We start from the raw sequence: 26509 nt of genomic DNA, 5'->3' as shown, positions 1-26509 counted from the left end.
GTGGTTTGCTGTCGACGTTTTGTTGTTATGGTCGTCGAGGTCAACTCCACCCTGAACGTGCCCCACGGGTGATTAGTAGACGTTCGCGGTTCAAGGTTGAGGTGGCTGCCATTTGAGAGACTGCACTCGCACGCGCTGAAACTGCATGCTCTCCGAGGACGGAGTGATTAAGGGCTCCATCGAGATTCCCATGCCCGAGATCAAGGTCCCGGCTGATGTGCTAGATGCTCGCATGATCCGCGCAGGTTCCTGGGGAGGATTGCGTGGCGAATTGAAAACACCGAATAGTCACACCATCAACCAAGGCATAACACCGTTCCGAGTGGATCTAAATTTTCGGATTCCTTGCAGACGCCAGCATGCTGACGGCCGGTGGACGCTCCGTCAAGTATGTCTTGTTCCTGGCAAACCTCATCATATTGCTGGGAGGGATCGTGGTCTTCTCTGTGGGGGCATGGGCTCTCGTCGACAGCAGCTTCATGGAGAGGCTGCTCGGCAGCGACATGTTCGCAACGTCGGCTGCGACGTTAATGGCCGCAGGATGCATCGTCGTACTCGTGTCATTGCTGGGCTGCCTCGGCGCTTTCAAAGAAGTCAAATGTCTCCTTATAGTCGTAAGTTCACTGCTGGGTGTCAGATCTGGTCAGGATCTCGAGGCTTCATCAGCTTCCCACGATCCAGAATCCGCGATTCGGAAGCCAAAACCTCACCCGAAAAAACCTTATCAAAATCGATCTCTTCGTCGCACATTATCGCCTCTTGCTTTCTTCTCCTCAATGTGATCTCGTTCACCATACGACCGAGTTCTCATGATGTATTGGTGCCTTCGCCCCAGCACTTCAAGGGATTCAGGATTTTCACCGCCCAACCGGCTACATACTCTGAGATTATTATTATTCGTGAATCGATGACCACACTCCCTCTGATCAACCACCCCTCCCCTTTCTGCTTTGTTCAAAACTTTAATCTCCTCTCGGCTTGTCGAGGAAGATCCGTGATCGTTGCCGTCGGCCCTCTGAGCCGAATGGCTAGCTGGACCAGCCAATGCAGAATCGATTCGGCTCGAGCCCTCCATCTAGGTCCGTTTCTCGGGGCTCGAATTCAGCAGACGGTCGGTGAGATCTCGCGTATCAATGCTCGACTCCACAAATGGAAAATCAATCGAGCTACAAGTCGATTGCACTTCTGATCTGTCCGAAAGAGCTCAAATCATTCGCGGATACAAAACAGCACCAGCTCTATTGATCGACTCAAGCGCAAGATGAGAGATTCCGAGAGACATCGGCGACCGGTCTCCCCGTGCGAAACCGAAACGGTCGATGGGATTTTTTCCCCGGTGGAGCCCTCGGCGGCGGGCAGCTGAGCATAGGACTAATGACAGAACTTGCGACGTCCCTCTTGTCGATTCCTCGTCGGAACAAGGTTGCCCAAAGAGCTTCATAGTATTATAATGAACTAGGTAGGTACCGTAAATATTCCAGTACAAGCCTCTCTCCAATAGTGGCCCGTCTCCAATAGAAGCCCCTCGGCGGGATTCCCGAGTCGAATAGAAGCCCCTCTGCGAAGGGGTTCGAAGTAATAGAAGCCCGGGCTCGTACATATTGGAATATTTACGATATGTGAGTGAGGAGTGAGCCTCATTGTCAAATCGGACCTCTGGCTCAATCTCTCAACCCTGACGAGCCTCCGACATGAAGCGAGCTCCTATCGACGTCCAACAATCAAGGTTTCGTCAGCCCTCATAGATCGATTCCTCGTAGAGAATCTCGCGGAAAAATGAACTGTCGCAAAGTTCCAAAGTTTCCTTGGAATGTCCCCACTAAAAAGTCGGAGTCGATAGATTCTATCGCTGCGCGACTATCGATTATTCCCCTCATAAAATTCAGCCCGACCGTACCTGAATATCGCCCAGAGGCTCCGAGCCTATCTAGGTCCTCCGCTAGGAAAGAAGATAGACGCTCCGCTTACGTTTCAGTACTTCCTTCAACTCCTGATTGTATTCGTCATAATGTTGGCCGGTGGCGTCGTCGGATACATTTTTAGGGGAGACGTTGATAAATCCGTTTACAAGGCCATGTGGGAATCGATTCCGCTCTACAACAACGACACAGCAGTCACCCACGCCTGGGACGGAGTCCAGAAAAATGTAAGCGAATCCAAACAAGTGCCGGACCCGAGCCCTCTACTAAGAGCCTTCTTCAGATCAGATCTCTTGATCTCACCTTCTCCTTGCAGTTCATGTGCTGTGGTATGCGCGACAAAGATAAACCAAACGAACGACCGCTGGCCGCCTGGAAGCGGAACAAAAGCTTCAACACCAATATTCGCGTACCTAACTCGTGTTGCATGAGGACTGAATGGCTTGGTGGTTGCAGGAAGAACCCAACTGAACGGGATACTTATATGGAGGTAGAGAGTCCGGGCGTACCTCATGAAGATTTTTTCCGGAACGACGAATATTCTGCAGACAGTCGCCGGCTGCCGAATGGCCATACTGGGGCGACTCTCGCATCCTGAAGGGTTCTATTGCTTTTCCAGGACTGTCATGTGAAAGTTCGAGATTTCATCAAGAGTCATGCTTTAGCTTTGGGAGCGGTTGGTATAACTGTGGCTTGCTTAGTTCTTCTCGGCATGGTCCTGTCTTGTGCCCTCATACTCATCATAGAATGAAACGAATCGACACCGAAGAAACCCGAAGCGGACTCCCCGATACCGGGGGAACCACGAAACCTCGAGCAAGGGATGGAGAGGAACGATTTTTGCCAAGAGGTGAGCTGACAAGAACAATTCCGTCGTGAGCTGAGGACTTCGAACCTCCGTGCGTTCAGACCTCGAGCGAGAGGGTAGCTCACTCCCTCAAATGAGATATTCACCTACTCTCCTGCTCTTCCAGATCCCTCCGGGGAAGGCCCAATTCCACAGACCTTTGACGAAGGAGCAATAAGTGTGATAGGGGAGTGGAATCACTCCGATCCGAGAGCTGGTCATGCAAGGGTCGGTGTGCCCACCCACCTCCCGGCTGGTGCGCGTCTCAATCCGACATCATCGTAGACATCGAACTCACAATTTCGAGCACCGAACTCATCCTTTCGAAAGCGATCTCACCGATCCATTCAAGCAATTTAGTCGAAAAGAGTACAGGATGAGCAGAACTCTCTTCGAATACAGAGCCCGCTCATACGGTCAGTCGCCTGCTCGGACACGCCCCAACCTCATCCTTACGCCATGAGCACCTCCGGAGAACTAGGTATGATACATAATTGTTTCATGATGCCTCATAACCATTTCACTGCATCAATGAAAACAAATACAGATCACGATGATGTATGGGACGAATCGTGTTTAATGAATAAAAAAGAAACCGAGTGAAATTCGGAGCGATGCATATGACTCACTGCAAGCCTCGCTAGGGGGGGCGCACTCCAGAAACATTCATTTGAGCTTTTAGAATGATTCATCGGATCGATGAGAAATTCTAGAGCGCCGAGGCGCTGAGTCGAGACTCGGGTTTTTCTCGGCGAATCTATACATGAGAAGCCTAGATAATACATACCTATGAGAAACAATAGTTGGAAATCCTTGGAGATTGCGGCAACTTTCACGGACCTTGGAGCTTCCGCAGAGATTTCCGAGATCGGCATTGAATACAAGTCCGATAATGACAGCTTGTTCCTTGACTGCTCCAGCAGAGGGCTAGCTCTCGTTTTCCGTCATCCGGATCATTTCTTGAGAATTTTTCTTGCCACGGAGTGGAGCCAATTCGATTGCTCTTTGCCCTCGGCGCCTGCCCTTTGTTTGAGACGATTCTTGGAACGATATTTCTCAAGGTAACTCAGTTGCCTCGCGTTGATGGCGCCCCTGCGCAAGGATCGAATGTATTCGACAGCGTCCTCGAATTTCATGCCGAGCTCAACGAGTGCCAAAGCGACAAGAACCGGTGCCCGACCTAACCCTGCTACACAATGAACCGCTACGCAAGCCTCGGGTTTCTCCTTGAACCGCTGGCGGATCAAGTGGAGCCAGTCCTCGACTATTTCCGGAACAGGGGACGAACCATCATCGAATTGCATTTCATGCACCTGCAGAGGAACGAACCAGTAAGCAAGGTGGAATATATTTTCTCGCCTATTCTCGGCTTTATCATCAATCTCAGCGCCGGAAAGTCCAAAGGGGAATCCTGCCAATGACAGCGATTTCGCGGATTGCTCGCGCTCTTACGCAATCGCACCCCGGAGGAGCTCTGAGCGAGCCATGGATCCCTTCGAGCCTCTCTGTCACAGCGGAATATCTACCTTTATGTCTTCTTTCTCGAGAAGTTCTGTCTGATACGTTGGTTCACACACGCGCACCACGTCAGTAACCTGTCGTTTCTTGAGCTCCTGGAATTAAGGTGATCGTCATACGTGTACGCTCGAGAGGCGGGTGAAATATAAATCCTCGGGGGCAATTCGATATTTTTCCCCCGGCCGAGGCATGCGGTCGCGGTACATTCGTACTTCTGATACGCTCCAAAAGGGGGCCACTCACCTCAACATAGAAGGGCAAGGTTGCATCGGTGGGCCTGTCCGTGATGAGGAGGCGATATCCCTTGTAGAGAATCTCTGAGGGTCCAGGTCGCTGGAGGCCTCCGATGCCGACCGCAAAAGACAGTGTTGCCTTCTTCTTCTTCCCGCCGTCGAATGACGGTGTTTCCGTGGCACTCATTACGGTGGCTTGATCACGCTGGAGATTGCGCAATAAAACCCAAACCGTCTCGTGTTCTAACGGGACAACTTCCAACTATACGGGAGGTCGCAGCTCACGATCGGCAGCACTGCCTGGATAAAGTAGCACGCGATCGATGTCAGGGACCGAATGCGAAAAACTGCGGTGCGTTTGAGCAGATGAGAACAGATTGCGAGTCGTCTGGGTGGCTTGTTCAAAGTTCAGTATGATTTCATGATGAATTCCTTTCAGAGAGGCGAGGGGATTTCGGAACGAATTCCGAGAATTGCATCACCGGTTGAACTTTCGAGCGATACGAACCGTTGAGTTTGAGTTCCGATCCTGCTTGATCGCAAAATAATGCTCGAACCAACCATCGTTGCATATGTGGCGCCGCGTGAATCTTTTGGAACAGGCAGTGATGGTGTCGAACACAACATGAGAGAGGGAACACCGGTATCATAACCGAAAATGAAGCGACACATACGGGTACACATGGTCTCTCTCCCTTTCTAAGAAACGCCGAGAGACGATAGTTGTCACGGAGACTCGAGTCGGTGAATTCAGCGACTTGATCCTAGCGAGCGTACCTGCACCCTGCACACTGTTCCGGCCTTCGTTATTCAGCTGTCAACCGAAGCGGATAGTCGGAACATACACCGTCGACTCATCGTGGAGATAGCGTTCTCCGGCGAGCGGGTTCCTCGTGAGTTAACAGAGTCGGATACATCATGGTTTCGAGTTCCATGTTGCCAAGAAAGAGCACATCTGAACTCATCGGTAAAAACAGTTGGACCGATAATTCTAATCGACGGGGAACTGTGGCGCGCTGCTGCTCTCGAGACCTCGCTCATCGATGAATTATCGCGTCGGGAAATATGATCCGGAAGAAGGTCTCATCCTCCGAAGGTAGTGAGAGGATTCGGAACTCACATCGCCTCACATCTCAGATTCTATTGAGCATGAGCATGGAATTCACGGAGCTTCCGGTGCGCTCAAGAATTTAATCAAGCACTCAACGAAGGACGCAGTCGGATCGATGCTTCGTTCATCGTTGGCGTCTGAATCAGAAATCCCCGTGCAGACATGCAGAATATTGCTTTGACGATAAGTTTGTCGGCTCGTCTACGGGGAGCAACGAACATTGTTCATCTCATTCACTCAGGCTCTCAATTTAATGGAAAATCGCTTCCATGCGTCCGTGTCTTGAATTCTTTAGTACAGCGTTTCCCAGCCGGAGTTGTGCGTACGTCTTGGAGTTTTTTCTTTCTTTCGGGGCTTCCTCGGGGGTGCTCGGAGTTCCTCGGCAAGGTACTCCAAGCGATCGAGATGCTCTCAGACACTCTATTTGATAAATAAGGTAGATGAGGTCGATTGCCTCATCGGCTGGCGGTTTTTCAGATACATCCTCCCGACGGGCTATTCGGGAAGCAGGAGCATAAAGCCTTGGTCTTAAGAAATAAGCTTGTCTTCCCCCTCAGGTCGAATCGGGCTTTAGCCGTAGGGGGTACTCGCGGAGGCAAGGATTGCGATCCGCTGCTCTAACGCATGCTGTCCACCACCGAAAGGTGAACGCGGACGATTCAGGGAAGAGTTGCGCTTGAGTTTCTGTTATGATTCTTTCGTTTTTCGGACTTTATTCGGATGTTTACACGTTCTGGTATAGATATATATATATTCACGAATGATATAATCAGACCTACTAACTCCTGGGGTGTACTTTCCAAGTTGAGGCTAGCTAGCACGAAGGCACTCTCGACAACCTTCAGCCAAACCTAAATTCGGACCACGCTCCTCGACTTCGTTCCCGGGGCATGTTATCGAGATCTCTCCGAGTCCATCATTCGAACCGACTTCCTCATGGCGAATATTGTCGAGTGCGTTGGCCGCAGACATCAATCCATCATATTCAATCAGCTCATTGTAGTATTCCAGTATACATGTTCGCATACATCATTCCTGAGATCCTCGGAGCCCACGGTGAGGATCTCTGTCGTATTTCCGTTTTTCCATAAACAACCTCTTGCGCTTGAGAATTGGGATTTCTGTAGATCTTTCTCTCGTGTTTTCGGAACTGATTTCGCATGTAACAACTAGAAACTGCTGAAGATTTCCGAGCGCTCATTTCGGATAAGCTTCACACGGGTCATGAGCACCTATGGCATCGTCAGGGGAACAATTCGGACTATGTTCAGCATTTCTGCCGACACCTCGTCGAGTGTAGAGATTCCACGGGCTATCCTGCAGGACAGCAGCTCTCCATATATCTGGGAGGTCAGAGGGAGCTCAAATCCGAGTTGTTTTTCCTCAGACAGCCAGACTTTGTAGTTCAAGTGGCAGCGTCCTCATCTCCGTCATTGCAATCTGATACGACTGCAATTTGCATAATTTACTTTCGTTTCCGCTCGGCGAAAAGCTCTAGGGGAACCGGGAATAATTGCTGAACCGAGCGAGGTCATCAAGGCTTCACCTCCGAGCCTGACATCCCTCACGGCGTTCGGAAGAACCAAGAAGGAGGGGTGGATATGGTTGAGAATCAAAAACTCAGGATAAGAACACGGTGTGGAAATCGCTCTCTCTCTTTCTATTTGATTTGGAAGCCTTTCCTTCATCGACTCTCGCTGTAGCACTCGGGAGATCGACCCGTGAGCATCTGCGAGCTCAATGATTTGAGTCTGGTGCTTCTTCGATCCGCGAAGCTGACGAGGCAGCGGGACGGAATTCCGACCGTCGCCTACGACCTGGGAGAATGTTACGGGGAAACAAGTTGCGAGAGTTCCGGCGTCTTACCCGAAGGGAAGATGGAAAAGAAACAGGGAGGAACATCATGGTCAGAGAAAAAATGAGCAGGAAATCAGAGGAAAAGAACATGAACATTATTATTGACATTGAATCATATGGTCATGTCTCATGATGATGCACCGAACTCAAATCCTTCGGCTCCCGATTCGAGCGCACTGTCCCGGATGACGCATCATGGAGATGGAACACGACGGGAGATTTAGCGGGTCACTCAACACAGGAATAAAACAACAAATTTAATCTCTTGCAAACAACCAAGACTTCCACGGTCCGGTTTCCGACCTGCGACAGTATATAGAGAGTACTTAATTCTACACAAAAACCAAAGCTCGGGAACCATCGACTCAGAGCGTTCGACGCTCCCACGAGTCGCGGTTTCAGGCGAAAATCTCAGTGACATCGTTCTCACACCGTGCGACTCCTTCCGCGGATTGGAACCCCCAGCATTTTTAAATGACTCCTGCCGACAAGGTGTGCCGACTACGATCCCGAAGGTATATGAAGATGAGGGAGGTTCCCGATCGATATCGCCGTCCACGGGTTCCGCGTGAGCGCTCGGGTTGCCGGATTACGCGAACGGACGAAGAAGATGATCAAAAATGTTCAGAGAGAGCTTGAGGTGATACGATGATGGGGAAATTCCGGGTGACGAAATGGAAAAATCCGAAATAGCATAACCAGTTCAACAATGTCAGCAACCTCGGGAAGGCTACTGATATACGTGGAAGCGGAACCAGCGTTCCCCTTTCGCTGTTCAGTCCATGCTGTTGTTGCAGTTGAATGATTTGTGTGGGAATCTGCTGATCCATGATGCAGTCGCTCCTGCCGCGGCTGCTGCTCAATCGGCGACGTCGTCAGGCTTCAGCACTCGTAGGAATTGGCACGAGATGCCAGCGTGGATCTCCGACGTCCACAAATTCGATGAACATAAGTTGAAGTGGAATTCTTTAATCATAGTCGTCATTTTCTGTCCTCTTTGTTTCGTTTCTTTTCCTCTATGGATCTCGTGTGACCCGCTACTGAACACAGCACACCTGCTGCCCGTTGCCGGCAGAGTTGCCTCGTTGCTTGAGGCGATTCTTCGGTCGGTACTTCTCGAGGTAGCTCAGCTGTTTAGCGTTGATTGCTCCTCGTCGCCGAGCACGGATGAAATCAACGGCGTCCTCGTACTTCATACCGAGCTCGACAAGGGCTAAGGCGACGAGAACGGGTGCCCGTCCTAGTCCTGCGACGCAGTGTACCGCTATGCAGGCTTCAGGCTTTTCCTTGAAACGATTTCGGATCAACTGCAGCCAGTCCTCAACGATCTTTGGAGGAGGAGGCGAGCCATCTTCGAACTGCATGTCGTGCACCTGGTAGTAAAACAGTAACTTTAGCGGGGAATTCGGTCAGCTCGGATGGCGAGTATTCGCATCCTTGAATATTCGTAGTGCGATCCTCTTGGGAAACGAGGCGAGCATCTTTACCTTGATGTCCTCTTTCTCGAGGAGCTCCGTCTGGTACGTGGGCTCGCAAACGCGAACCACGTCGGTCACCTGTCGTTTCTTGAGCTCCTGAAAAACATTAGGGAGGATCATTAGGAATTGATTTTCGAATTCCACTCATCAGTCTTAGGAACCCGTGATATCAATTAGTTGCCTAGACAATCTCTGCGAAAACGTCGTTTGACCCAATCTCGGGCTTTGGACTGGATTAAGACCGCCCCTGAGCATTCAAGTGTCGGGGAATTAGCGGCGTTGCGTATCGAAGCTGAGGCTCACCTCGACATAGGACGGCAGGGTGGCGTCGGTGGGTCTGTCTGTGATGAGAAAACGATATCCTTTGTAGAAAATTTCTGAGGGTCCAGGTCGCTGAAGACCTCCGACGACCCCGACTCCCACACCGCCGAGAGATAAGCTCGTTTTCTGCCTCATTGAGCCTGCTGAGTTTGGCGACACCGTGACACTCTTCACTGTGAACGAGACAGCACCTGATTATAGACTGGATTTCCGTTTCCGGGCCTTCTCCTCGGAGTCGACACGAGAGACAGACTCTTCACGACCATCGATCACGTGAATATGTTCGGCACGGACGAGGTGACAAGCGAGAGATTTAACTCTTTGAGAGGAATTAGACCATACAGATAAGTTACCTGGTCCTTCGTGGACGGCGGGAGTTGAAAGAGAGCGGTGTTGCGCCGTGCTGACCGGGGCCGAAGCCGTCATGGACGAGCGTGGAGCCACTGTGCTATGAATTCCCCGAAAGCCCACTACGTTCACAACATGTGCAGATGTGTGTCTTCACACTGGACTAGTGGAGGATAATCCCCTCAAGAAACTAATTCACAGACCAAACTGGCAGACTGGTCAAGAGGTCGACACGGGACGGAGCTCACTCCAAGAGTAGTACAGTAAAGGCTTCGGAGGAGGCAGTCAGTTCCGGTCGTCCGCTGACGATTAATTTGTACTTGGATCCGGTCACAGTGGTAGACAATGTCTTTTACGAGTGTTTTCTTTGAAAACGTTGTTCCGTGCTCTCCGCTTGAAGAGGATTCCCGATGTTCCGTGGAATCGGCTAAGTGAGTCGAAAGAGCTCGGCGAGCTGATCGGTGAGGACGTCGGATGATTGAATCGAGGATGTTATGATTCGGTAATCGTTTGATTGTTCGCTCGATCAGACGGTGGATCGGCCAACTCCGCGAATGCCGAGTAACCTGCAAATAAGACAAAAATAACTCCAAGCTCTAATTATGCAAACCCGTCCAGAACAATAAGGGCTTCCGGTTATTTATCATGGAGATTTTGGAAGGAGTTAGGTATCCGATTCTCCGACTCGATTCCTTTCGATTTTCATCAGTAAGCAATTCTGACTTGATGGCGTTTTGATGTGTTTCGAATCCAGTGTGAAACGGCTCTCTCGGCCTTCAGCGTCAGCAGCGGATTTCGTGACCCGAACCAGCTGGTCAGACTGACCCTCATCTAATACTGCAGAGCTGTCATCAAGCTCTGACGATCAGCCTCTCAGTCCCGAGCTCCATCGGGAAGGCAACACACCCCAAGGACGCCTCGGAGATTTCCCACGTTTGACGCTTTAGCCAGGCGACGGATTCGCTCCGCTTCAAGCAATGACTAGGGTTCAATATCCCTGACAACGGGTATCTCGACGAGGTGGTCGGTCCACTCGAAAGGACGGGAGTGCCATCGTGTGCTTGGCGATACTGTGGAACCCTTATCCCTAAGCTGGAGGGAAAGACATTCTCAGATACCAGGGCAAAGAAATCGCGGCACTCGGCTAATCCGAGATAATCTAGACCCTCCGGGCCATTTCCTCAGCAGATGTTGCGATCTCCCTACCCGCAAGACTTCACGGAGCCAAGGTCGCAAGTCGCAACTCCCAGGCGTATCCTTGTCTCCACGAAGCAGTCAAGTAATTAATTCCGCGGCGACCTTCCCCGAGAGCGTGCTCGGGGAGCCCACCAGTCAGCGCCGACAATTCCACCCTTGATCGGCGGGCGCATTCGAGCTCCTCGCGCCGACCTCGAGGGCTTCGAGGTCAATCAACTTGGATGGCATTGACCCCCTCCCCTCTCCCTGATTCTCAGGCAGAAACGGAACTCGCTCACAGTGCGACATAGAGACTGGGTATTCCGAGCGGTCCTTCGGACCGGCTTAGTTGCTACTTTTGTTGGGAACGGACTCAAAGGGAGCGCCGCGTCTTCGGCGTCGACTCGGGGAAATGGAAAGCCTGGAGTACGATAGGCATGAGCAGCGGGTCGAAGAGAAGAATGGACCAGCCTCTGTGGAATAGTTCTCCTGCTCGGTCAATTAATTATCAGAGAAAAAAAAACCAAAGGACCGCGAACTATCGAATTCGCTAACCCTTATTCGAATGCGGATGACGACACTTTCGATCATAGCCGGGTATCCTTTGCTTCCGTGCTGGCGGATCGGCGAACGATCCAGACGCGTTCAAGCGGTCGGATGAGTCGTTTTCGGGGAAGAGTTGCTTGAGCGTTCCCTCTTGCTAAGGATTACATCGAGGGTACGTTCTAGCGAAACCTCTATCGGTGTCTGGCCTTATTTCTTCTCTGAACTCGGAAAGGAGCCGATCCAGACGCTCGACTCCGCTGAGGTCGTCCCCCTATTCGCGGTGGAAAGTATTCGGTCGCTGTAGCTGGTCGAACCACGTCGATATCGTCTTGATCATATTCGGATGACGCAAAGCAGGCGGAAGCGTGTCTCCCGCAGTCGTCTCGGTGACAGAAGCGGCTTCCACACGACGACACGACCAGAGCGAACACCGCGGATTCTACCGCGACGATAGCGACCGACGAGTCGACCCACGATGCGACCGACCGGCCGGCCGGCTAACTGAGAATGGATCCTCGCAGGCCTCTCGAAAGTGTCGCCTTTTCTCAAACAGTCACTGCATCCACAAATAGACGGCGCCGAATCGATAACAGCGCCTCGAAGGAAAAGAATCCCGCAGCGGAAAACCTTCGCCAGCTTATCTTATCCTCTTGCTTCTTCACTGTTCGCGCTAGTATCAAGCGTTGCATCCGATCATCAAGATGCTTGGCCGTCTCGAGAATGCAAGAAACTCGAGAAAATTCAACCTATGAGCCCTGCGCATCTCTCTCTGCCCCAACGCCGCTCGTACGACTGAGTGAGCCAATGAGCCATTTTTCTTTCCATAACTTTGCTTCATGGATTCTGTCCGAGAGGAGCTATCGGTCCACCCCCCATGGACCTCGGCGTACAATCAGCAGCGGTATCCTCCAGGTGAAAAAGTCTCTCCGGGTGAATGATTCCGACAACTCTCGGTCTGTGGTCTCTCGACTAACCAAGAGGAGCGAGCAATCTCTAACGATAAACGCCGGTACTACCACTCGTCATACAGTCAATTGAAACTTTGAAGTGGGTCACAAGCGTTGTGAGCTCCCTGTCCCACTCGTCAGCAGATCCTGAGCATTTGTGAACGACCAGCTGAGAAGTTCGGGACCTCTGCCATTCAACCGTATCGGTCTATCGCTAAATCTATTCATATTCATAACAACTCATGAGATCCCACGCCGAACATGAGGGAGTTGCGACTGAGGACGGAGGGCCTCCAAGGCTCCTCAGAACCATGATCCATAGACGCAACATCGCCCCGAACCGTCAGAAAGCTAATCGCTCGATCTGCGTTGTTTTTCGAGTGCGATGGAGCGATTTAGTGTCCCCTTCCGAACAGTATCTTCGTTGAGACAATTTCCTCAATTGAGACGATTGGGTTACTCGAGTCCGCGATATAGAGACAAACGTCGCTTCTGAGGAGACCAATGCGACGGCGCATCTCGATAACGAGCTTGAGTGGATGGAGCAGGGAGAGCGTTTAAGCACGCGACCCGATAAATCAGTCGGTGACGCTAGCTCAATACATTATGAAGATCGCAACTGCCTATCTTTCATACTCACCCCCTAAAAAGTCAGGATGAACTTCCAAAGTTGAGCACGAAACGAAATTCGAGCCGATATGCAGAATCTCTCTCGGTTAAGCTCCTCTCGTGATCCTCGATCTGGCGTCCGGATTCTGTAGTCTCCGTTACTCTCGACGTACTGCAAGTCCAGGGTATCCCAGATGCCTCGTAGTTGTTCCGCGTCTTCTTTCCCCTTCCTTTTTCCTTTTTCCTTATCTTCTATCGTTCTCCGATCGAAGTGAAGTGCTTACTCGCAGATGACGCTCCGACCTCTCGGTGTCAACTGACTTCTGTTCGTTCCGCCTGGCTAATTATTTCATTTAATTGAGGTTCCTAGCTAGGAGGCGTCCACCCTACGGCGCTGCGTGTTGCGCCTGGCAATAGGTGGAATATACTCCAGAGAAGGCCAGTCTGTCCATGCAATGGCGACCTGCGCTCAATAGAGGCGCTCCGAATGCTCCGACTCGGCTTGGACGCACCTCGACCGCTCTCGAACTCGGCGAGCTCGCGACGGAAACCGCACTTCCGGAGCTCTGTAAAGTGGAGGAGAATCATGTTAGAATCGTGGGAATCGGAGAAAGAACGAGATTTGGGAAGCGCTGAGCTCTTAACAGAGTTTCTGAATGTTCCGTGGAAATTTCTCCTGAAATACTAGCTATCGGAGTCTCGCACGTTCCGGTCGGGAGCCGTCTCGTTCCCACCACTTCTCGAGACCTCTCAGCAGAACGACCCAGCGCGATCTTATTGCAACAGGTATAGATGGGAAACGCATTACGAGGCATCTCTGTCTGCAGTCTGCTCCAGAGCAGCGACCTTCGAGTCAAGCGCTCCCTGGGATGACGTCATCTCGCACGACATCGATTATTAGAGCTTTTGTAGAGGAATCGTCCGGCTGATCTACATTTTGAGAACAAGAGTAAAATTCTCGTTATCGGCACGATGTCGCGGTGTCGAAGACTTGCCGTTCGCCTCAATTGAGTGACATGAAGGCTTCGCTCAGGGGGTTTCCCCACATACTCGCAATCGCAAATATCTGCGGCGTCGATTTGACGTTTCATAAGAGTCGAAATTATGAATTTAACATTTCGCTCAGCGCGCTCAAAGGCTCAGAGACCGATCTATTCCTGAGCCACTCATTCTCGGGCATTCCGAAAATACCCTCTCGTAAGGGTATTAATAGCCGCGGTTGAAAATAACTTGGATCAACACTCTCGTAGCTCTTCTGATGGCCGCTGATCCACTCATTCAGCGTTCGGGCCTCAGCCCGGCCCCCCGCATACTCATTGAGACTGATAAACAGTCTTCATTAGCCTCTGCGAACTCGAACTCATCGTACACCGACGACGGCATGACCTCGTGTTTGGCATAGGCCGCTGTCCGGGCGGACCCTCGGCTGCATCGAACTCGGCGATCAACAGCGAGAAGACCCACGCCTTTCGCTGGAGGCGACACCAATGTGAGCGGAATCGCCACGGGATCTCCATGCGCGGGGCGCACTGTCTCCACGCTCGGCTCAATGTCTCTCTCGACTCTCGACTGAACACGAGTTACGTTATAACTCAATGGGCCGGACGACCACGCTTTTTTCCCGGCTCAAGTTCGCGAAGCCCCGGACTCCTGATTCCTATGACTGGACCAAGGCCGGAGTTGGGTTTCAATCGAAATGAAACCCGATTAACCTTCGCCAAACCCGAGTTTCGATGCTCTTAACAACCCGTCTGCCCGTTTAAAGGTCACTGAACAGACACACTTGGCATCAGGCGCCGAGCAGCTCGACGAGTGACACAGAGCAGAATAGCTCCGTGGAAGCCGTCTGGGGGAAAAAACTCCAATCCGTTTCTTCCCGCAGAAAAAACGTCTGAATCAAGTTGTCTCATAAAAATTGTCGGTAGCACTGACTGCTGCTACAGCTATCATGCCCCTCGGATGAAAGAAGAGAGTCCTTGGACTCGCGTCGAGAAACGGGAGCAGTGTCAATGTCTTTCGCGATAGCCGGTCAAGCAATAGGCGGATCAGCCCACGAAGACAATGTCGTATACTTATCTAAGCGCTCATGGGTTCGGCGTTTTACGATGGATTTACGTCATGGAGCGTGTGACAACACGTGAGATGACGTCTCTGTTCGACACGAGAGCTATCTCGACGATGGAATGCTAGCCGAACGGCTTCAAGTCGGGACAGCTACCCGATCAACTCGTGGCACTGGCAGTCGCTGCGACATTATATTGGCGACAGTGTGAACACTCCGAGGCTTCCCAATGGCTTGCTCCACGGTCCCTCGTCGGACTCTGCATCAGATGCTCCGCGCTCTCGTTCAGTCGGAGGAATGTGTTGACTGATGACCTCCTCCGCGGGTTCGCCAAGACATGGCGGTAACAATCGATGCCCCGCGACAGCTCCGCTCGAGGAGGGGGAAACAGAGGGATACGGAGACGAAAACGGGATTTTCCAGCGCTCGAAGCTGACTGGTCTGACCGACCGCTCGACTCCGAGGATCTTCCGGCACGGATGCAGAATTGTCCAAGGACTTCATCGGAGAGAAGCGCCTAGGGGTTCGCGGTGAGCTTACGAACTATACGGTGTTTCCATTGCTCCTTGTGTGAGCTGACTTCTCGGATCCTCGCCCGTTCGTCGTTGGTTTGAGCCCATCCGACGGATTGGGCATCCCGCCGCTCGCCCGCGTCGCGGACCGACTCGCTCGTAGGACATTTGGCTTCCGAGCTGATTAGCGATCCAAGTCTGCGGGGAATACGAATGCAGGCATCGCGCAACTGCTATTCTGGTTGAGAGTCCGAGCTGAAGGTTCTAGAAAGCCCCTCGTTGGTGTAGGATGACTCCTCCCAGGGCTAAACATAGCCTCCTTGTAGACTTACGGAACACGTTTGAGCCATTCGCTCCTTAGGACCGAAGAGCGACTGAGCCGAATTTCCCCGACCGGACTCTCTTGTTTTCGAGCGTTCTCGAGACCCTTCCTTTCATGACCAGATCTCTCGTCAAGCTGGAGCCATGGTCCGATCTGTCGGCGTTGGCTGATGAAGTTCCTCGTCGAGAAGTTATGGTGGCGTGCCGTTTCAAAGGCCGCTATCGCGTGACGGGGCATCGGAACTGTCCTCATGTTCGATCGTTAACTCGTGGCTCGATTTGAGGAGACGTGGAATCCGGACGAGTTCAGACGAGAGGAAGCGTGATACCATCCACGGGCTCGTCTGACATCCGCTTTTAATCGCTAGGACACCCCTACTTGTTTGATTGTGCGATTGCGGGCCGAAAAAAAAACGTGGGGATGCCTGGAAGCCCGGAAAGCGGGACGGATACAGAATTTCATCAGATTTCTGTTTTCCCAATTCCCATGCAGCAATTCTTCGCTGTTCTCGACAAGGATGGAGCCTCTCATCAGCTGCTGGAGTCCCCGAAGGGGCGATCGCTAGGAGGGACATTGCGAGTCGCAATACGATTCGAGTGAACATTTGGCGGAGAATTCGAGCCCAAGAGAAGTTTGGTGCTCATTCCCTCAGTATCGATGCTGGCGACCGGTAAATCGCAACGTCGATATCACGTTTCGCAGTTCTCGTCCTGCCGAGAACCGTGGGTCAGAGTTCCATGTCTGACTATTGGCACTGTATTATGCCCCTAGTCAAAGTCTGTGGGCTGTGGAATAAGGGCTGCAGCTCAACAATGTTCTCGTCGAAGACGGGAACACGTGTAGAATGTAGCAAAACAAGTCCTCCAGCTTCTACAGGTAGGTTCTTATTTCGACGACGATTCGGAATGTGCAGCCGACTGTAAAGATGTCATGAGGGCACACAGGACAGAGAAGGTTGCTCGTTCCTCTGGTTGGCGTTCTGGCCGTCGCGTCGGTCGAATCTGGCTCTGTCATTACGGCAGTACATAGCAGAGCGACGCGGCGCTAGAATTCATTGCAGAGTTGAAGGACGATTTGAAGATGTGGTTCGACATAGGCTACGCCGGGCATGAATCATCACCAGTGTCGAACGCTAAGGGAGCCGGTCTTATTGGACGAAGTCGTATTTCCGGTCACTGAGGTGAAACTGAACAAGGTGAGGTTACAGAGAAACCCCGGCGCTCTGTCCTTCCGACATAGAATGCATCGAACATGAAATAAATGAGCTAAGAATTGAGCGTCGAGTCGCACGCTGGAGAAGAGCGCTACGCTCAACGTCAGGAATAAAGTTATCCAAGACAATCTTATCCGCCTTGATTAATGTTCGTGCCACTTTTACCCGTCGAGATTGACAGTTTCACAGGTTCAGTTTTCCTTTTGACGTCTCCATCATCTGTTCTTCCCTCTTGTCTTTGCTCGACGTCCAGGTATCACGAGCGCAAAGCGCCATAGAGTCGAGTTCTAACAGACGTTTTCTAGATCACAATCCGCAGAAGACGACGTTTTTCGACTTGTCCCTTCCGAGAATGCTTCGTATTCGACGAATCGACTTTCAAGTTTACTTAGGTTTGGATCTGAATACAAGGTCCGACGTACACTCGAGAGGTCCGTCGAGCACTCGGTTTCATCCTGCGGCTTGAGCGACAGGCCGACAAGCAGGGACTTCAGATCGAGTGCCGAGAACAAAATAAGCCGAGCGTCCCGATGCAGCGCCAGCAAGCTCATTCGCAGACGATACATCACGGATATCACTCAGCATCCGAGACGGATCTCTATGCTCGGGGAAAACTCGAGTTAGACAAATAATTTGTACTGAAGCCGAGTCGACTGAAGACATGATTCGATTGTCGCGACAGACACAGGGAAAAAAGTTAAGGGATGCCCAGCTTTCGTGCCACATTGTCTACATCCCGGGGTTTCTTTCACGGCTCCCGTGGACTCGACTCGAGCCTCCGTTTCATGAGTTCCACTCCGTGATTCTCACTTCATTGAAATGCGGGTGGATGGTCCTAAAGTCCTAAAGGCTTCCGGGAGGACGCTTGCCTAATCGAGACATCCGTGCGAATGACTGCCGGTCATCTCGGCTTCAGAATCGTTCGAGTAAGAGACCGACATACTCACTCAGTGAGCGGAGACGCGAAGCGGAGAAGCAACGCCCCGCAGATCGACATCGGCAAGCGAAGGTCGGCAGCGCGGCCGCTCTCGTCGTTGTCTGTCGACTTCACTTCAACTCTTAATAAGTCGCTCCTGCCGCTCTCGCCGTCATGAAACGTCTAGATCGAGAATGAATGCTTCTCTGACAGCCGTTTAGCAACCTTCGAATATCAAGAAATGTCACCAACGAGCTGATGGAGACGTTCCAAGTACAAACGCGAGTATAGAGCAACGGCGACGCAAGCCCCGATAGCGAACAGGTTCACGAAAGTTCTCGAAAAACAGTAAACATGATGAGTCAGTTTTCTTGAGGTGAAGCAAGCGTAGGTGCCCGGCGAGCGTCCAGCGTTGGATAATGCCGACTGCCTCGAGCGAGGAGTCTCACTCCGCGTAATCAAGAAACGCTCGGAAGCAGACTATACAAGGTGAGAGCTCAGGGACTGCTTTCAGAGCGAGCGCCCGTCCCCGTGGAATCAGAGATCCGATGGAAATGCAGCGGCGATTTAAGCGGATTAACAATAGGTCTGGACGCGCATTCGGAATCGGTAATAATACCGCCGGACTTGCTAATAGATTTCCGAAGAATTCGTCACCGACGTGAAACTGGTAATGCCAGAGACCCGCGGGGATCGAGACATGTTTCCGAATATTGAATTCTCCTCCTCTGTTCCTCGGAGTCGTCCTCGGGAACCTTCCGGAATCTTTGTGATTTTGAAATACCCTCTGGAGAATCAGCTCCCATTTTGCCCTCCAGATACTCTCCGGAGAGATAGGGTCTTCAGAGGATGAAAGGAATCCTTTCGCCTCCGAATCCTTATACCATCGTGTGTCTATCGCTTGCGTGTCCCCTCGGATCGGGGCAGGAGTCTTGTTCTCGTTCTTCATCTGGTCAATGCTTACGTATGAGATTCCGATCAGGTTATGGAGCCGATCCGGAGGATTGATCGAATCGGTCGCGAGCACGCGGTCTTCTGGTAAAGGTTTCCTTCAATCGCACGCGCCTGTCGTTATAGTCGTTCTCCTCTGATCCATTCCCGTGCTAGGCGTCCAGATCGCCGAGACGGACTTACGAAACTCTTACGAAATACCAATTGATTCGGGTGCGGTTGGAAAGAGCTAGACAGACGCTTCCCTGCGTACGTCTCGTTTTCTGGCCGGATACCATTCTCGAAAACATTCTCGGCCTTATCCGCCTCCGAATATCGCCGTATCGGCATACAGCCAGCTGTTAGATCGCCATGTTTCGCGTCAGGGTGATGATCATGTTGGGACTTCCAGGTGACTCGCCCTGACTGAATATATCTGAATCCGTCCTCGGACTTCCTGTTTGTCCGATAAGGAAAAATTATTGCCCGCCAGTCTCAGCTCCTGTCTGACCTTTGCCCGCCCTTAGCTAACTGGTCTTTTGTAAGAGAATTTGAATTCCGGTTTCACGCGGATCCTTAGGAGCCTCAAGACGGCGCGGACGCTTATCGATTGACCCCTAGGAATTATCTTGAAGCGAAAACTTCCGAAAAACCAAGCATTCAGAGAAACGCATCGGTACACCGATCTCTGGATCTCTCGGAATATTTTGTCGATTTCCACCAAGAGCGATCAGACTGATTGATATGGATCAACTGCAAGCTGTAAACATCGGTCGAACGATCAATCGACAAGCCATTCTGAACGCCGTGTGCCGTTAGCGAAGACCAAGACGGGATCTAGCGCCATCCAGAATCGGAGAAGGTGAAGGCTGAACAAGGCCTGGAGACGGCCGGGAACCCGGAAGGTCGAATTGAATTTCGAGGACTCAGGGAAGTCGGAATTCGACGATGATCATGATGGTGTTTCAATGAAAGTTCCATCTGAAAGGCGACCGGGAGGCAGCCATCGTTCCCGAGAGGAGCCGACATCCGGCATCGACTCGGAGAAAATCACGAACTCATATCCTCAACAGCGAGTGATCCGCATCTGCATCGAATCTTCGAAGGGAAGAGTGTCGAAGAATGATGCGACGCGAAGTGAGACAATCTCACTGGATTCGATACGAGGGAGCGTCCAAGGAAGAGCCTAAGATGCTCGGAAAATGCGCATATCAAGTAGCTCTAGCTCTGGTCGAATAAAAAAAAACGAAAGAAGTCGACCTCGCCCGAATAAGTCGAGAATTCATCGACGTTCGTTGAAATGTCTCCCTGGTTACTCGATCACCTGCTCGCGAACACTACGACGACGCGGCGACGTCGTTTTCGGCTGCGCTCCAGGAGCCGATTTCCCGAAGAACTGAGCCTGCATGGACTCGAATGCAGTATTCCCCCTCATCTATTGCTGGATCACCATCACCATTTCGGCGAAATTCATCCGAAAGGTAAGCGTGATTCCACGGCCGAGAGGCCAGATTCACGGAGAGCTAAGGGATCACAGTAGCGAAAGAGGTGCAACATCCAGCATCTTATCTGCGCTCCTAGACTGTTGCTTCCATGGCTCCAGCAGAATCTAGAACCAGAATGCCGATCTCTGGAAAAATACTCTCGTCAGGGTCCAAGAGACTGACGTCGAGCTTAATCGGGGGAGCATCGTCTCCACGAGACTGAAATGTATAAGGATCGGCTGCTCGGGACTGGAGAGGCACGACTCTCTGTATACTAATGAGGAGAGCGAATCTTCTGTGACGCCCGTGTGCAGAGGATGAGTACCGAGTCAATGGATTGACAGCGGAGCCGTATCCAATCCGGGATGGTAGCCAGCAGTGAAATCAATAGGAAACCAACGCGGAAGGAACGAGGCGACAGATGGAACATCGGCGGTGTAGACGCCGTCGTCATGTTCCAGAGGTCCATCAAGACATTTCCGGGGAAGAGTTCCCCACTCAACATCTCCGCATCGAAGATGAATTGATTATTAGCGCGCAACCGATTTTCTTCCTATTTATTCTAAGCCCCTCAATGAGAGAAACACATTATAGGACGTCAGAGAACTCTCGGCAGATCCTGATAGCTGTTCATTCTCTGCACCGATCGGATCGCCCGTGCTCTCCTCAGCTGACTCAGCTCTCCGAGAGGTCTCCTTCAGATAAAAAAAAATCTATCATCATAAATTATAATCGTTTGAAGCTTCCGAGAGCCGAATCACCCGATATCACTAATCGCAAATCGTTCTCTTGAGCTTAAGATAACACTCTTCTAGAATCGATCGTTCGATATCGGGGAGCTTTAATGGCCGTGCGATCGTTTCGCGAATCAGCTGATAGCTCCTGGGTATCAGCTGTTCGACGATTCGGAGCTGCAATCCTGAGCAGGTTTCAGAAATTTTTATTTTCGACGGCTTTCCACGAGACATTATTCGATTCATGACGAGCGTCGCTTTGCCTATGGCCATAGAGCGATGATACGGAAGCCGTTCGCTCGCCTTCCACTCGTCACATATGTGACCGCGTTGCATCATTCCCGACCGATGCCGACCTCGCTCACCAACGGAGTAACTCTCGCTTTTCTCCGAATTTCGACGGTCCCGAGAGCGAAGATTGACTTCCGAAAAACAATCGCCATCATTCGAAAGCGCGAAGCTTCTATCGATTGAAGCACTGGCCTGCGACGCATGCGAATAATCTCACAAATTACCGAAAAAGAGAAAAACACACGGGTGAAAGCCTTGAGAAAGCAAGGGCACCCAGGCTTGAAGTCAGCAGAATTGAAGTCAACAGCAGCGACGACGACAGCGATCACCACCACCACCACCACAATGTCATCCACGACAACAAGCAGCCGCACAGCGGTCAGTGCGCTCCTCGTAATGAGAATACAGACAGTAAATGTATTTCCTTCTGGCGAAGCCGACCACAAATTAACGTTCTGTCCAACAGACTAGCAATGCTCCAAAAAGCCACTTCCGCAGCCAACGACTCAGACGAACCAATTGGCCAAGCCCGGCCGGAGCCGGATTCGAATGCGGCGTTGGGAATCCAGGAAAAAAGTTATAATCGGAGAATCAACTCGAAGATCTTTGTAGGAAAGAATCTGTCGACTGTACTTCTGCGAGCGCTCCTCCGCCGAGCCGAACCGAGCCTTCTCGAGTAAGCAAATCGCACACAGCTCCGAACGTTCGAATGTGGTCGAGTCTCGCAAGGACAGAATCCCTGGAACTCCGGTCGAACTCAAAATGCTCCGGTAACTTACCTTAAGAGAATTACAGTGGCACATTGAATATTGGTATCCAGGTGCGGCGATCCAGGTCTTCCCAAAACTAAGGAACAAGTCTTTTTCGCAAGCGGCAGATAGGCGAACAGGCGAACTCGCGAACAGGAGAATTACTCGGCGGCCTGAACGCTGGCTGCAGTTAGCTTCAATCAATCGACGGATCAAGCAAACGATCGGACTATTCACTTAGAACGAATGCACACCTCTCCGACGGCGTAACGAACAACGAGCTGTGACTATGGACGTTCTGCTGCTGCTGCTGCTAGCACAGCCACCAACCAAACTCACTCGCCCGAAATCTCTCTGCTTCAAAGAGGGGCAGGTTCCATCTTCAAGATGGCTGGCTCTCCGTTCAGCCGCCAGGGGTCGCTGTTTACAAACAAATGAATGGGTTCACCGGAAAGGTCTCGGGAGTAACCGGGGAAATACCGCTTGCGGAAACTCGTCATCGCGGGAAGTTTCGGGACATCGGGACACGGGGTCGAGACGGACCGGTGCAAGGCTCTGTCCGGGAACTTCATCAACAGATTGACACAACTGATTCTTCGGCGCGAGCTTGAAATTCGAAAAGTGGACTGGAGCCTTGTCGTGCGCGAATCGTTCGCGATCGCGCGGGAGTTCCGATTGTTCTCCGTATTTCGCAATGGAAGAAATCCGTCCGCTCCAGTAACGGATCTCTCAGCCTTTTCCGGCGTCGTCAGATTTTCTTAATATGGGATTGAGGATATATTCGTCCGACCGTTCCCGTACTCCTGATCTCGACCCCGCCTCTCAACTCTAGGTCACCTCGTCAGAGGAGTCGTTGTCGAGACCTGGGCATTTAAACATGCTGCCGAGATTATTTAGGGAGTGCCGCCGACGCAGGTCGTTCTCCGCGTGGTGCTCCTCTCGCGGCTCGCGGCCGATCTCGCATGATATTCGTACCCCGTTCCGCGTTCCCTGTTTTTGCCTTCCGACAAATAGTGCCGATCACAACATAGCTCACTGATTCGCGCACGAGACTGTGGATTCGGTCCGGTTGCATTAGGGGTGCCAAGGTAAGTCGGGATGCCTCTATGTTTCGAATGCAATGTGAGTCCTCCCTGCATCCCCAAGCTCACCGGCGAGGTCCGCGGTCACCAACCCAGCTCTAGACCCCGAACCTTCCGAGAGGCGGGCTTGAGACACCCGCTGTGGTACATCATCAAATTTTATTCACAGATGTTCGCGGCCTCCGTCCTCAGACGGGTAGCCAGCCCAAACTGTTACCACGTCAGAACGTTGATCGTCTTGAAACGGAGTCACCCCTTGCGACAACCGCAGGTTAGTGCGGATCGTGAGCAGTAGTGTAGTGGGAAATCAGCGGTAGGATCGTGGATCATCGACCAGCTCGATTCGGGGTTCAGAGCTCGTCGATCCTGATTCTCTCCTCATGCTATTATTGGCCTAAAGTCGAACCAGTTCCCGTAACCGAGAGCCTCCCACGATTACAGGTAGGGGAAGCCCACAAGAATCTCCAAACGAAGAGAATGCGAACCTACGAACTTGTTCCACTGACCGAGGAAGAAAAACCAAAAACGATCAAGGTTGTGTTGAAAGAACTAGTCGAGGGTAAGTTGAGGAAGATCGATCGGGTGGTTCCGGGCGCGGGGACGACGCACACATAGGACTCGTGCTAGGTTTCGCCGAATTCGCCGTGCTCAAGGAATTTGTTTGCAGGTTACGGCGCAGTCGGAGATGTGATCGAAGTGCCGCGGAACTTTGGTCGATTCGAGCTCATTGTGCCCGGGAGAGCTTCGTATGCCTCGCCCGAAGCCCTGAAATGGGCTGAGACGCTCCAGGAGCGGGGGATCGAAGTCGTGCGCTTTACATCGAAAACATCGCCGGGGACGATCCGCTATCTGAGGAGTCGAGTCTATGCTCTCAGTAAGTGTTATGACCTGTTTGTGTGCTTCCACGATCAGAATCCTGGGACCTGCCCCTTCCAGTATTCGGGTCTCCTCACATTGAAGGAGAATCCTTCTCGTCAAGCACCTGTCGAGGAGCGCGAAGAATATGTGGAATGCTGATGATGCTGGATTCTAGCGGATTATTTTTCCCTACAGTCATGAGCGAGAAAAATCCGTGGACTCTGGAGGTATGGCATGTACGCAGCCACTTACGATCTCAAGGATTGGTGGTGCCTGAAGAAGCCATAGTTCTCCCGGATAAGCCGATCAACCATAACGATGGGGTTAGTGATCGAGACTTCCTCTGAAGCGAGTCAGCATCTCGATGATCGCATGCTGATCTGTATCTTATTGTTAATGAGACCTCTCGGGAATGCTCATCTGCTTCGACAAATGCCCTGAATGCCCTCAGCGGTGACTCACGGAAATTTTCATTGACTAGGTCTTCGGCAAAGATATCATCATAACTATTAAGATCAATGGCAAGGACGAGGCTCGGTGCAGACTCAGATTTAGGCCTGCCGAGGAACTTCTTGTGAGTAGCCCCTCGTTCAATCATTCCAAGTCGGTCGATTTCCGTGGTCCTCGACTTTCTTCGCGACTCATCGAGAGGTCAATAAGGCCAGGGATACGCACAAGCGGGAAACCATTCCTTCCGATTATTGGGTGTGCTCAGATATCCTGAAATCTTCCGTTTTCCGCAGAGTCCCGCGACTCAGTTGCAAGAGGTGGAGCAACCGTGGTACATCGACACGCCGACGGCTCTCTTCGAGTCCCAGGCCGCTGAGATCAACCAAATGCACGACGAGGTGATGGCAATCTTCCAGAAGCGAATCGAAGCTATCCGAAGTGAGGGATTGCGCTCCATTGCCGATTTGAACGTACGAGCCATTTTCTAGATACTCGGAGCACCTCCGGAGCTAGTTATTCTTCTTTATTGAAAAATAAATAATTTTTCCCCTAATGTGCTCTTGACGTCCGAAGGGAATCGAGCTAAGAATGTCATGAATAATTTCCCGATCAAGTTCACCAGAATGTTTGCGTCGAGTTCCCGCAAAATTGATTGTCCACCTTGAGGAAGTCGGATTTCGCTAATTTTAGTCTCTTCAGATCGTGCTTAATCGTCGTAGCGAAAGGCGCCTGACTGTCCCCGGTCAACAGGATCATGTATGATTCTGGAAAGCATAGGGGAGCGCGCACGTGAGCGTACGGGGCTATTCATTGAGACACACACCACGACGTCCAACAATAACTCATACTGCTAAGCTTAGGTATCTGTGATCGGCATCCAACCCAGCGAGCAACGCACCCACTTCGTCTTCCTTCATCCAGAGCAAGGTATAATTCTCGTAGTCGGAGCTTATGACAGCCGCCTCGAACAGTTCGGAGTCGTGATTCTCGAGGAAAAGACGTGCCGCAAGTGAGCCGTCATCCTTCACGGCCATCTCAATCCTCGAGCTTTCGTCCCTGGATGCACCGTGGACAGGAATATGGAATCTTACATCGAATGAAGTTCTAGAGCTACGTGCACACATACATAGCTACATAGTGTGTCTGTTCGCACAGACGTCCAATTCAGAGTGACGGAATCTTCTCTTGGAACTTCGGCTGGCCGCGGCTACTCACGAACTATTGTTGGAGAGCATGTACATAGTGAAGTGCTGATACTCGTCCCGGAATTTTATGAATGCACATTTGGCACCGAGTCCGAATACCGAGCTCGTGTAAGAGTCTACCTTCCACACCTGGCCTCTGGCTAACTGCAGGGATCATTCAGAAAAAATGAAAAATGTCTCTCTAAGATTATCTTGAGGGAGGATGGGATTTGAGCGTCTCGGATCTCATCATGCGGCGAGCAGTAAGAGTTTCTCTTGCGATAATCATCAAACAATGTCGACAAGGAGGCTTTGAATGCGCGGAAGCTTCACCGTACCTTTTTCAGCTCAAATCCATTCATGAAGAACATTGGGTCTGACAGCGCGACCCATGCCAAAGTTGACGCTGCAAAAATTCCACGGACGAGAGCGGGCATCATTCGCGCACCGCAGACTGTGGAGTCTGTGCAGCTTTTTCAATAAGCCGGAGATGAACAGCTTTGCTGGCGATTCAATTCCGTGGTCCTGATCAGAAGTTTACTCTCAGTGCTACGTGACTTAGAAGCTGTCGTTGCGGCAATTTCGCCTCCACAAATCAGACTCCGCGAAAACCTTGAATTATTCACCAAGAAGCTTAAGATCGCTCACGGTAAGCAAGAAAACGGGTGACATTCCATTTATTAAGAAGAAAACGAGTGGGTCGAAGAATCGAAACCTAGTGTTCCAGAGCCAGCGCGCCTCCAGAGGACACCCTCAGCCGAGGTTGCTCGAATCATCGGTCTCCATCATGACGTTCCATCGACCACAACGTA

At 51.5% G+C, this 26509-nt stretch overlaps 4 protein-coding genes across 4 annotated transcripts; 2 read left to right on the top strand and 2 right to left on the bottom strand.

The window, feature by feature from the left end:
• Positions 1 to 359: 359 nt before the first annotated feature.
• On the top strand, positions 360 to 3286 carry LOC100903621 (CD151 antigen). Its single transcript, XM_018640752.1, has 5 exons — positions 360 to 614; positions 1976 to 2146; positions 2236 to 2409; positions 2539 to 2769; positions 2894 to 3286. Exons 1-4 carry the CDS (start codon positions 360 to 362, stop codon positions 2668 to 2670), a joined length of 732 nt encoding a protein of 243 aa, XP_018496268.1. The 3' UTR covers positions 2671 to 2769; positions 2894 to 3286.
• Positions 3287 to 3320: 34 nt separating this feature from the next.
• Positions 3321 to 5107, bottom strand: LOC100903474 (protein tyrosine phosphatase type IVA 1). The gene is made up of 4 exons (XM_003746482.1): positions 5026 to 5107; positions 4528 to 4817; positions 4293 to 4379; positions 3321 to 4079 (listed from the first exon to the last, which is right to left on the bottom strand). Exons 2-4 carry the CDS (start codon positions 4702 to 4704, stop codon positions 3720 to 3722), a joined length of 624 nt encoding a protein of 207 aa, XP_003746530.1. The 5' UTR covers positions 4705 to 4817; positions 5026 to 5107; the 3' UTR covers positions 3321 to 3719.
• A 2456-nt stretch (positions 5108 to 7563) lies between these two features.
• On the bottom strand, positions 7564 to 22423 carry LOC100906025 (protein tyrosine phosphatase type IVA 2). The gene is made up of 6 exons (XM_003746581.2): positions 22154 to 22423; positions 12942 to 13476; positions 9638 to 10198; positions 9267 to 9457; positions 8973 to 9059; positions 7564 to 8858 (listed from the first exon to the last, which is right to left on the bottom strand). Exons 3-6 carry the CDS (start codon positions 9708 to 9710, stop codon positions 8523 to 8525), a joined length of 687 nt encoding a protein of 228 aa, XP_003746629.1. The 5' UTR covers positions 9711 to 10198; positions 12942 to 13476; positions 22154 to 22423; the 3' UTR covers positions 7564 to 8522.
• Positions 22424 to 23131: 708 nt separating this feature from the next.
• Positions 23132 to 25001, top strand: mRpL9 (mitochondrial ribosomal protein L9). Its single transcript, XM_003746580.1, has 7 exons — positions 23132 to 23211; positions 23375 to 23476; positions 23647 to 23764; positions 23873 to 24079; positions 24259 to 24386; positions 24545 to 24637; positions 24807 to 25001. Exons 2-7 carry the CDS (start codon positions 23375 to 23377, stop codon positions 24999 to 25001), a joined length of 843 nt encoding a protein of 280 aa, XP_003746628.1. The 5' UTR covers positions 23132 to 23211.
• Positions 25002 to 26509: the final 1508 nt, after the last annotated feature.

The sequence above is a fragment of the Galendromus occidentalis genome, unplaced genomic scaffold (assembly GCF_000255335.2).
Source record: "Galendromus occidentalis unplaced genomic scaffold, Mocc_1.1 scf7180000077497, whole genome shotgun sequence".
NCBI lineage: Eukaryota > Metazoa > Arthropoda > Arachnida > Mesostigmata > Phytoseiidae > Galendromus > Galendromus occidentalis.
The sequence above is the reverse complement of the archived record's forward strand: the minus strand, read 5'-3'. Positions and strand labels throughout refer to the sequence as shown.